The sequence below is a fragment of the Diabrotica undecimpunctata genome, chromosome 4, assembly GCF_040954645.1.
Source record: "Diabrotica undecimpunctata isolate CICGRU chromosome 4, icDiaUnde3, whole genome shotgun sequence".
In the NCBI taxonomy this organism is placed as follows: domain Eukaryota; kingdom Metazoa; phylum Arthropoda; class Insecta; order Coleoptera; family Chrysomelidae; genus Diabrotica; species Diabrotica undecimpunctata.
Window position 1 is genome coordinate 8,490,670 of NC_092806.1, and position 12,371 is coordinate 8,503,040.

Here is a 12,371-nt window from a genome sequence, read left to right on the forward strand (position 1 = left end):
GTAAATATAAATTTTGGACATTTTGTGTTGATTTCGATATTACCATAAATTTAGTTTTCTTTATGTTCAAAGATAGTTCATATTCTTCGCTGCAGTCTGCTATCTTATTCACCAATGTCTGTAGCTCTTCAAGTGTTTCTGCGATCAGAACGGTGTCGTCGGCAAATCTCAGATTGTTTAATCTAACACCATTTATTTTAATACCTACGGATTGCTCAGATAGTGTTCTATTCATTACGTCTTCGGAATAGAGATTAAACAGGGTTGGTGACAATATACACCCTTGTCTCACACCTCGCTTTATTTAAATTTCTTCAGTGGTATTATTCTCTACTCTCACTACTGCTTTCTGATTGTAGTACATATTTGCTATTAGTCGGATGTCTCGTTTATCTAAATTCTTTTCTGTCAGGAGTCTGATTAGGTTATCATGCCGCACTTTATCAAAGGCCTTGTTGTAATCTATGAAACACATGAATATGATGTCGGACTTCATTAGAATACAAAGATTGCAATGGGCCGGACATATGATAGGAATGGAAGAGAATAGGCTACCAAAAAGAGCACTGAATGCTACAATGCAGGGAAAGAGACCGGTTGGAAAGCCAAGAGAGCGCTGGGAAGACACAGTGAACAGCGACGCACAATCCCTTTTAGGAGTTCGTGTATGGAGAAGATCAGCCACAGACAAGCAAGGGTAGAGGCAAAAAATAAAGGAGGCCAAGGCTCAATTTGGGCTGTAGTGCTGTAGAAGAAGAAGAAGAAGATTATCAAGGGTTAGGACTTCTTCGTCAATATAAAAGCCACGGGCGTTTGCTATTATTATCTCGTCAATGTGTTTTTCTTCTATTTGAAGTTTTATTTTGAGACTAAATTTCTGCACAACAGCAATTTTTTAAACTCCTCTCCACGAGATAGGATTTTAATTATATTTATAATTCAGATTTATCATTTTTATCCTTTAGCGTGCTTTCAAATATTGAAAAATACATTATAAATAAATATCTGTATTTGCAACAATCAGAGAATCATAAATACAGAAACTTTCTAGAACTAGAAAAATATTCAGGAATAACTGAATTATTGAACTGAATATGAACTGAATAACTATGTTATACTACTTAACTGCCCTTTTTTGCCGAGCAGTGTACTAAATATCATTCTTTTATATAATTAATTTGATAAAAATTATTTATTTCAAAAGCAAACTTACCTGTGGCTTATCTTGAAGCTCCGGTATAGGTCGGGGGGTGTTATCCCAAGAAGAAAGGTCCAATTTTGAGATATCTTGTATAAATTCGCGATGGACCGCGTTAATCTGCGGTTGGTTGTAATATTGTGGGCCGTTTATGAAGGCGTGGGAAGTATCCAGTGGAGGCATTCGCTAAAAAAGATATTAGTTGTATAAAACTATATAAAAAATCATTGTTTTACCGTTTCCCTTTCTATTTTCTATTTATGATACGTGTATTTAATACGTTATTAGTGAATTATATACGTAGAAAGTAAAAATAGTATAGGTAAATGCATAAATGTTATATTATTATAAAGTAATTTTCTTTAAAAAAATATATTTTGACTTGATACCATTAATCCGTTTCCTTTTGAGATATTTTATCTTCAAATTCCATTTTTTAGGAAATTTCATTATGAAAATTCGGTTATGTATGTACATTAAAACAACCTATAAGAATGTCTCCTTCTTCTTCTTCCTCTTTATAAGTTGTCCGATACTTCTTTTTCCGATTGGTGACTTATCTCTTGCTATTTTGACGACACAAGTCTCCTTCATTCTGCTTATGTGGTTATTCCATTCTTATTTCTATTTTGTATCCATTAATTTATACACTGTACGTTACATTTTATTCTAATGTCTTCACTTCTCTTTCGATCTCTCAGCGTATTTCACGTAATTCTTCTCAGTAATCTCATCTCTGCCGTTTCCAGTAGCCTTTGCGTTGTGGCTGTGTCAGGTCTTGTTTCTGGGGCATATGTCATTATTGGTTTTATAAATTCTTGACTTCATCTCAGTTTTAATGTGTCTGTTTCGCCATATAGTGTTATTAAGACATCCTGCCAGTCTATTTGCTTTTTGTATTTGATCTCTCACTTCTGTGTCCAGGTCTCTATAATTGAACAGTGTAATTTCATTACTTGTTCAATACTGATGCCATCAATTTCTATTTTACATCTGGTTGGTTCTTTGCTGACTACTATTGTTTTAGTTTTCTGAGATGAGATTGTCATATTAAATTCTTTTGCTCTTATGTTAAATCTGTGGACCAGTCTTTGCAGACTATCTTCATCTTGGCCTATCAATATTGCGTCGTCTGCGTAACAGAGTATTTTTATTTCTTTGCTTCCCATTCTGTATCCTCTTCCTTTGTTAACGCTTTTGATGATTTCATCCTAGATCAAATTGAAGAGCATGGGGCTCAATGAATCCCCTTGTCTTATTCCGCTGCCAACTTCTCTAGGTTCTGTAAGTTGTCCATCTATTCTGACTTCCATTTTGTTGTTTTGGTAGATGTTTTCGATAGTTTTTATAATATTTAGGGGAGCTTCTCTACTATACAGAAGATGGATTACATCTTTGAGTCTTACTTTGTCAAACGCTTTCTTTAGGTCAATCAGACACAGAAATCCATGATTAAATTGAAGAGCATTGGACTCAATGTGTACAAGAATGTATGATGGAAAATTGCAAAGGGGAAGACGATGAGTCTAACATTGTCCAAGTTGGCCTCATACGTGAATTACGTCCCTTTAGGGTTAGGTATGTAATGTCCAAACGGCTTAACGTACGGGTTCTTGCAAGCCAAGCATACGACGACAAAAATGATCCGCTCCTCATATAATGAAGCAAGGTTTGCCAATCAGATATTTACTTCAACAATTCTTGTGGTCCCAGTTCAGAATCTTTACATTTACATACAAAGGCAAGGGCTCAGATATAGCTTTAAAATGAGCAGTTACAAAAGTTTGTAGGACAAACATTGAGGAAGTTATGATGAGAATAATAATGGGCCCCTAAAAATTGTTCTAAGAAAAAATTATCACTAATAGTAACGTCATTACCAGTGAAACTAAAAGGTATCGTAACCCTTGAATAATTCGTCACAGCCGTTTGAATTGTTTAGAGATTTGAAACATTTTTATTATGGTTTTGAAAAAAAAGTGATTTAATACTCTTATAATTTGCCTCTTTTTTTTTAAATAATCCTCACCTGTTTTATATTGTTATGGATGGTAAAAAAAAGAGCTCCTTGGTCATTGCTCTTTGCAAATGATATCGTATTAATGGAGGAGAGCAATGAAATGTTGGAGGAAGTTGGAGGGTTGGGAAAGGGCTATTGAAGAGAGAGGACTTAAGGTTAGCAGGTCGAAAAGAGGTATGGGGACATCGAATTGTTTGGAAAAAAAAACTAGGACGAATAGGAAAATTTAAGTACCTTGGTTCGTACATAATGGAAAATAGGAAGTTTTATTATTGATTCTTCAGGTTCTTTTGAGTTTTTAAATTTCACCCCCCGAGAAGTGAAGTCATTTATCCCCGAGATAAATATGGACACTATAAACTTTAGTTGTGTCAGTTATTTTACAACTACTATCAAAATTTCAAGTAGAGTAAAGAACAAGTCGGAGCGAAAAACGTTCAGTAGACTATAAAAAGGAAATTTTGACTTACCGAAAAATCCACAGGTGGTAAATCATCGTACATTTGAGGATTTCTCAACGAAAAATCCGTGTTATTGCCCAACGCCCATTTATCGGTCTTATCGTTGGTCCTCCAATTTTCCATTTGGTTGCTGTACGCCTTCCTTCCGGTTCCTATCGGCTGCGGCGGTTTTCTATCTTCTACGCCGTACATACTCTCTGGATGGTAATTGTGCGCAGCTGGCGGCATGTTCGGTGACATATTCGGAGAGTTGTTTACTATACCTAAAAGTTCTTTAAATTTAGAGAAATTTTAAAAAATAAACTAGTACTACCCAGCTTTATAAACTTATTAGAACAAGAAAGGGAAAGAAAAAGGTTTAACATCCACAAAAAAAATGTGCGTTGTCTAATAAATTCTACAAATGAGGGTATTAGCGAAATGAAAAAAAAACGCGAATAAGAAAAAAAGGTATTCAGAATTAGAATTTGAAACCAAATCAGGTAAAATAGTTTTTAAATTTTTATGCATTAGAAAATTTAAACCTGCAAATTGCATACTTATTATCATTAATAAAAGTGCTGACAAAATTATATTTAGATACAGAAAATGTCGATTCTTCAATTGAAAAAATATCAGTGACAAGCAAGATAATCTAATGGATATTTTAAAATAAAATAACGATTCTTACCTAGTTCTCCACCATTTTCCAACACTTCGTTTCCAGCGTTCGTGAATTTGGCAATGTTCTGCAATGTCATGCCGGCAATACCGCTGATCAGTTCAGACTGCTGCTGAGGGGTAAAAGGAGGTTGCATCTGCATCCATATACGGTTTTGAGAAGAGCTGAGACCTCCTACTCCGCCGCCCGGAGTTCTATGGTAATTATCCACTCCTTGTTGTTGCTGTTTCGGCATGTACATATTGTTCTGGTATCCGTTGTACATATGCGGCGCGGGTTTATTTTGCTGGATGTTGTAGCTGGAGTACTCGGGAGCTTTTGGATTAAGGCGGGACATGCTGGCTGTTTGTTGTTGGTGCTAGAATTTTGATAAACAAATTAATTACTCAAAAATGAATTGTAAACAATGTTCGGTGTTATCGACATGTTATAGTTGATATGTTTGCTTATTGCATCGATTAAAAAAGGCTTTTGATGCGATACAGGATGTCGAATTTATGGAAATTTTAACTAAGTTGGAACTGGACGGAGGAAATGCTAGAATAGTTGCTAATTTGCATTGCAACGACGTTGCTTCGTTTGAATTACATCTGAAGTAAAAAGTATATTCAAATGGGTGACACAGAGTTGTGTACTTTCGCCTTTGCTCTTCAATGTATGCTCTTTAATAAAATCATAAAAGACTAAGACATAGGAGTGGTCGTCAACAAAGTCGCAACTACCAACTTATGCAGACGACATTCGTTCGATGACAACTGCATGCGTCAGTGGTGTAGATTTCGCGCCAGGTTACTATTCAAAAAAGCACTATATAAGATAAACATTTTCGGAGAATACTCTTGTAAATATAAAGCATACGAGTATAAAAAGACATGTAAATTCGATAAGAGGGACATCGACAGTCGCCAAAGCACAAGCTTTCGGCTATTTGAGATACGAAGGCAGCTAGTATCTGGACACGAAGCCATTCAGCTCAGTGAGCTTCGGTCGATCGTCTTAGCACCTGACACCGAATCTTCTTCAGCCTGTTGAGCTGGATTGGGACGAATGTAAGAAAGGTGTCCTGTATCCCTTGTGAAATAATTATAGTGAGCTGCGGTTTTATATTATCTTATGGTTATTCTTATAGAAATATTAGATCAAAACTATTATGTCCTGTAAATCTTACCTGCTGCTGTTGTGAGAAATTCAGGTTCGGCATAGGGTTATAGCTAGACTGCAGCAGGTGACTGTCGTTTGACAGGTTCAGCATGTTTGGAATGTTGTTGCCGCCATGTTTGAATAATTCGTCAAAGATCCCGGGATTGTTTTGTGACACTGGAGGCCTGTTGTGGGCAACGTTGCTGCCGATGGGTGGTAATTGATTCTGCGCTTTGGTCTGTTCTTGGTAATTCTATAAATCGTACGAAAACTTGTTAAATCAACTCAAAACTAGAACAAAATATTTCTTAAACACAATTTAGCTTCAGAAATAATCTTGACGACATGATCTTTAGAACAGATTCTAATCCAGATGGAGCTTAACACCAACTGCGACATATTTATATGTTTCATTGATTTGACATTGAGACAGACTTTATTTAAATCCCGAACTTACGTAATTGTTGGCGGATATATTGGGCGGTGTTGTGCTGTTGCTGCTCGCCTTTGAAGATACTGGTGAACAAACAGCTGCTCCTCTATATCCGGGCGCTTTCGAAGCGTCGACTTGCGGTGGCGGCTCTTGGTCGATGAATTTATGCTGGGCAGTCGACTGAGAATTTGAACCTCCAGTTACGGCGGCGAAATTAACCGGTTTTTGAGATTCTTGCTCTCTGCGGTTCCAGTGATCTCCGCCCGCAAAGAACAAGGAATATTCTGAGGTCGCTTGAAGGTTGGGCGCTTCTTCCTGGACTAGTTGCTGAGGTACTGCCGAGTTCTATAAAAAAAAATAACGGTTTTACGGTAAGTACCTTTCTCTGTAGTTCATTTAGTCTTTTGGATTTTAATAACCGTATAATAATACATTATATATTCGAGAAGGTAACAAGACCAGAGAAGAACATCTAATAGAAAATAAAGAGAAGAAGTAAAGTTGGATGAATGACAATATACTACAACTCATCGAAGAAAGAAGAAATTCAAAGAATAACAAAAGAATGCACAAAAATATTCAGAGACAAATGAGAATCGAAACAAAAATACGATACATTTAATATGCATAAAAAGCAAAAAGGTAAAACAAGCAGCTGGTCTTCAAAAATCCAACACAGCTAGCAAAAACTGCAAGATCAACAGGGGAACATCATCACAGATAAATTTATGCTGGGGCTGGCTTTTCAATAGAGAAGACGAAAAATGTCTTCCCCCATTTTATTGATGTTTTTTATTGTGTGTAATATTGTAAATCAGGAAGAAAAAGTGTATTTTGAAGCCCAATTTTCATCCGCTGCGTCTATATTTGGTCTTTTAACTGATGTAATTTGGATATGATTTACTTATTACCTAAATTAGACGACTATCGGGAGCTCAGTCAAGATAATGACGTCCATTATACGTCTTTATATAAGTGATGTTATCTGGGGCTTTTAAGAAATTTAAACAGTGATCAATTATTTCCTTTATGAACAATTGACACTAAAAATTGAATAATTTTTCTTGTACTTACACTTAAATGTAATGCACCGTTAGGCGTCGAACTCCTGATGTTACTAGGGATTGGTTCCATGGGAGGGGCAGTGTTATTATGAGCAGTCGCAGAGAACATTGGCGCCACCTTTCCGGGGCTCTGGAAATGCTGCATGTTCGGAGGTGCTGACGCTGTAGGTGGCGGTCTTGCGTTCCTATTTGGCGAAGATTGTGTATTAGCTGAACTAGAAGATGGTAACTGGGGCGAAACTGGGCCTTGTATGGATTGGGGCACGACCAGTACCCGTGGCTTGCTAGGCACGCTATGACTGGTATTGATCATCAACTGGCCAGAAGACGACGTCTCCGTCAGTTTGGCTGCAAAAGTTTGATTGATGGATGATGTTATCACTTTGGATGTCAACGGGACTCGGCTTGACACAGAGGTTGGGTGAGAAATCGAGGTGCGCGCGCTTTGATTTTGCGCCTGTGCAGCTGCGTTCTTCTCCGCTTGGGCTACGAGTCTTGGAGCCGTCGCTCGTACCTGCACAGTGGTATTGGTAGTGCGGGGCTTTGCAGCAGTTGTCGTTGAAAACCTATTTGTTGCTGTTGTAGCCGTAGCCGTTGTCTGTGTTACCTTTGCGTGGGTTACAGACGTTGTGCTCGAACTTACTACCACTGTTTTACCCACATTCTTCTTTGTCTAAACGAAAATTATACGTTAAATATTTATCATGGATATCTGATTAAAAATACTTACCCCAATTTGAGTTTTGTCCCAAAGTGTGGTGGTTGCTGTGGTAGTACTTTTGGTTGATTTGGGCAACATGGATAAAATATCGACGTCGGGATCTTTTATTAGTGTGGCAATAAGGTTATGAGCTTGTTTAGTGGCATCTGCTGAACCCCTAAAAACAGAAAAAATATTAGCTGTTCCTGACAATATTCAAATATATTTTTTATTTTAATGTCTTGGTACGATACTACTTTTGGAATAGCCAATACACAAGGAAAAAAAGACTGGCATATAGTTAGTTTGCAGATTAATTTGTTAATAAAGTAACATATAATTGTAAATTGAACTAAAATAGTGTTAGTATAATCTAGAGCCAGCAAAAATTGTAATATCTCATGATAACATTATCAAATTCGAAACTTACTTGATAGTAATAATTCTCTCTCCTTGTCCCTTACTTTGCTTCTCGACTTCTATATGCGCACCTGTAGCTCCCCTAATCGCATTAATATTACTTCCACCTCTACCAATTACCCTAGAAATAGCATTTAAAGGAACTGACACCTTCTTAACACCAGACTCGGAAGCGGTCAGGGTTTGGACTGAAGATTTCCTAACCACTTCTTTCCACCCTGAAAAAAAGTCAAAACTCCTATTAATATGGTTCTTATCTACTATATCCAATGGAAATAAACCAAAATTAATTGAAAATGTGTTATATTTGACGGTACAATTTCCAGAAACATCGAATAGCTAGAAAACTTCTTGACATAATTTGTATAATAGCCACTTACCTTCTTCGCGTTTACTAGACTGTTTGGGACTAGTTGAACTCTTCGTAGTGGTTTGAGCGGGAGGTTCGTCATACACCGGCTTACTTTTCTTTGTAGAAACGTAGACTTCGTTGCCGGTGGCTTCGAAGTCGTCTCTATCGGCAGGTGACTTGATCTGATGGAAAGCTATCACTTTTCTAACAGAGGAACTTTGTTTGGATTTGCTCTCTGGATTTTTGTCGTTCTTTTCGGGCGTTTCCTGCTCAGATTGATCACCCTGGAATATTAGGACAAAATACACATTTAATAAAAATATTCTGAAAAGTATTTACCATAATTACAAGATAATTAGAAACTAAACACATGCACTTAAGACAAATAAAAAATAGATCACTGGGAACACTTTTTGAAAGAAATGGAACATTAATTTTTATGGTCTACAAAAGGAAATATGGCGACTCATAAGAGGTTAAAGAACGGAGGTAAAGGAACTAATAAAACCAAAACACAAAGAAAAGGATACGTAAATTGACTACCTAAAAAAGCTCTTATGGGAGTCAGAATAGATGGACAACTTACAGAACCTATAAGTAGGCAGCGGAATAAGACAAGGGGATTCATTGAGCCCCATGCTCTTCAATTTGATCATGGATGAAATCATCAAAAGCGTTAACAAAGGAAGAGGATACCTTATGGAAAACAAAGAAATAAAAAAACTCTGTTGAGCAGACGACGCAATATTGATAGTCCAAGATGAAGATAATCTGCAAAGACTGGTCCACAGATTTAACATAAGAGCAAAAGAATTTTCAAAGAATCTCAGAAAACTAAAACAATAGTAGTCAGCAAAGAACCAACCAGATGTAAAATAGAAATTGATGGCATCAGTATTGAACAAGTAATGGAAATAAAATCCCTGGGAATTACACTATCTAGCTATGGAGACCTGGACAAAGAAGTGGGAGATCAAGTACAAAAAGCAAATAGACTGGCAGGATGCCTTAATAATACTATATGACGAAACAGACACATTAACACTGAGATGAATTCAAGAATCTATAAAGCCAGTGTAAGACCAATAATGAAATATGCCTCAGAAACAAGACCCGACACAGCCACAACGCAAAGGCTATGGAAACGGCAGAGATGAGAAGAATTACAGGAAATACGCTGAGAGATCGGAAGAGACATTAGAAGAAAATGTAACGTACAGTGTATAAATGAATGAACACAAAATAGAAAAAAAGAATGGAATATCTAATAAGCAGAATGGAGGAGATTAGTGTCGTCAAAATGATCATCATCATCAGTAGCTCTTTATGAGCCAAAGCCTTCTTCAGAACAATCCTCCATTCGCCCCTGTCTCTGGCAACTCTTCTCCATGCTCTAATTCCGATAGACTTCAAATCATTTTCTAGGTTGTCTTGGTACCTAAGTCTCGGTCTTCCTCTTCTTCGTTGTCCGATCGGCCCTCTTCGGTCAAAAACTTTTCTGGCTATGGCATCTTCCTCTGGTCTGATTACATGACCTATCCATCTGAGGCGTGCTACCTTAATGAATTTTACAACGCCAGGTTCTCCAAACCTTCTATACAACTCAAAATTGTAACACCTGCGCCACAAACCTTGTTCTTTTATGCCTCCTTTTAAGTGTCGTCAAAATAGCAAGAGATAAGTCACCAATCAGCAAAGAAGTATGGGACGACCGCGCAAAAGATGGAGTGGCAATCTTCCATATAGGTATTAATCGGCCAATGAACAAGCAGAATTGCTTATAAAGAGGCAGAAGAAGAAAAATATTTAAATTTGAGAAAAATTAAGAAAAAGTGTCAAATATTTGCAGGTTAACAGAAAGATTTTAACAAAGACTAAAAATTAAATATACAAAAGGCTTTGAAGCAAGGAATATTCTTGAAAACCACAGTTTTGCACATTCTAGATAACGAGAAACAGCAAATGGATAAGATTGTTGGATTAAAAGATTTTTTTAATTGATCTTTCAGTTTTTTGGGTTGTCTGTGTGTTTGTATGCCCGGGGATTAATGTAGCCGAAACTATAACAGGTAGAGAAAAAGTGATGAAGAATTCTGATTGGACATTAACCGATTTTTTTGCACTTCCCCTTCTTAGAAAACTAGAAAAATCGAATTGACTAGTAAACTATGACAGCTAGTGCAATTTTCATAATCATTTACGTGAATATCACGTCTGAATTTAATTTAGAGAAACAATTTATCAGAAAAAGATGAAAAAACACTAATTAAAGAAATATTGTAGTAATTGTATAATAGTTATTAAACTTACCGTTTTCTTTTCTGCATTTTTGCTGGAACTTGCTTTGGATCGGCTATGCAGATCATTATTCTTCATGTTAGTCTTTTTCTTCTTCTTTTCCTTACGTTTATCTTTTGATTTTAGATCGGCGCTAGAACAACTCCCTTGACTGTTGGCGTCTATGCCGCTATCACCTTCCTCTTTATCGTTTGAATCTCCGTTACGAATAGTAGGATTGACTTCTGGGACATTGCTTTCCTCCTCTTCTACCTTCTCCTCGTCTTTCGGATCTGCTTTATCGTCGTAGTTCTCATTTTTCTTGTTCTCTTCTAATAGTTTTCTTCTTTCCTCTTTCTTCTCTAGCTTCTTCTTCTTCTTTCGTTCTCTCCTTCTAGCAGCTGCAAGTCGCTTAGATTCTTCCCTAGTTTTCTCAGACTCTAGTTCTTCTAATAAGATCGATGCATTCTTGTTGGCTTTGGCTGCTTGGGTTTCCTTAGCGGCGCGTATGATTTTCACACACTCCTGACATTTTTCTAAAAGCTCTTTATCACTGACTGTAGCGTTGTACCGCATCATCTCTTGATCACTAGGGAACTGCGTAACGTGGTGTACCATCCATTTCACTACTTTGAAATGACCTTTTCTAAATGCGGCCATCAAACACGATACTTTACGGTTATCTTGAGAATCAATGTCAGCTTTGACATTATAAAGTAGTTCTACAACAGGCAAATGGCCACCGTTGGCAGCTAACCAAAGCGGAGAGTTCCCTTTCTTATTTTTTACTTCGACTTGCGCTCCTCTACACAACAACAGTTCAACGAATCGGACGTGGCCTTTGTCGGCAGCAATTGTTAGCGCAGTATCTCGAGAAGAGGGTACGGGTGTAGCGTTCACATCGGCTCCCTTATCTAAAAGAACCCTACCTACGTCTACGTAACCGCCGCTAGCGGCTTCCATGAGCGGTGTAAGTCCAGTCTGAAAAAATAGTACACCATTTTAACATATATCTTAATAATTATTGAACCAAGGAAACAATTTACTATCTGCAACTGATTTCTTGTCAAAATTTTGAAGCTATAGAGTTACACTTTACCAAATACATCTTCTTCTTAATGTGCCATACACAATTTTAAGCGTAAACAGCTCCTCTGCCTCTATATATCTTTCCCTTTTAGTACTTACACAGTATTTTAACTTTCCAGTCATCTATAGATGGCGTTAAGTGAGAACCAAGTTCTCTCTATTTTGACCTCTATCATCCAAGTCATAACGTCTGTCAAAATGGAAAAATGAGAAGAAAAAGAAGTCAAAGCCAAACTGGATACTGTTTATAGTGAGTCTGCGTCACTAACACTAGAATTTTAAAAAACTGAATTTATTTATGGCCACAAAACTGTTTGATGATCCAGAATAATCAACAAAGTCCCTGATATGATTATATAATCAAAATTCGTGATAAAGCTTAGACTTTAAACATGTCTACTGAGTATAACATCCATCTTTCGGCAAACAAACTTTTAGAGACGAAAAAGTTATGTTGATCAAAAAACGAACACACCTATCGAATTCGGAGAATGGTTTGGCAATGATAAAACTCAATCTGTAAGATTTTTCGCCGATAAATGACTGTCGAGGAAAT

General features: G+C 36.9%; 1 protein-coding gene across 1 annotated transcript in view; it reads right to left on the minus strand.

Annotated features, from left to right (window-relative positions):
- Positions 1-12,371, minus strand: part of LOC140438057 (ankyrin repeat domain-containing protein 17-like) — a 126,441-nt gene that overhangs the window by 1,895 nt on the left and 112,175 nt on the right. The window contains 10 exon segments of the mRNA XM_072527769.1: positions 1,214-1,384; positions 3,689-3,942; positions 4,350-4,698; positions 5,509-5,733; positions 5,938-6,258; positions 6,988-7,650; positions 7,708-7,855; positions 8,108-8,315; positions 8,478-8,733; positions 10,760-11,707. Of these exon segments, the coding sequence (XP_072383870.1) occupies positions 1,214-1,384; positions 3,689-3,942; positions 4,350-4,698; positions 5,509-5,733; positions 5,938-6,258; positions 6,988-7,650; positions 7,708-7,855; positions 8,108-8,315; positions 8,478-8,733; positions 10,760-11,707 (3,543 nt within the window).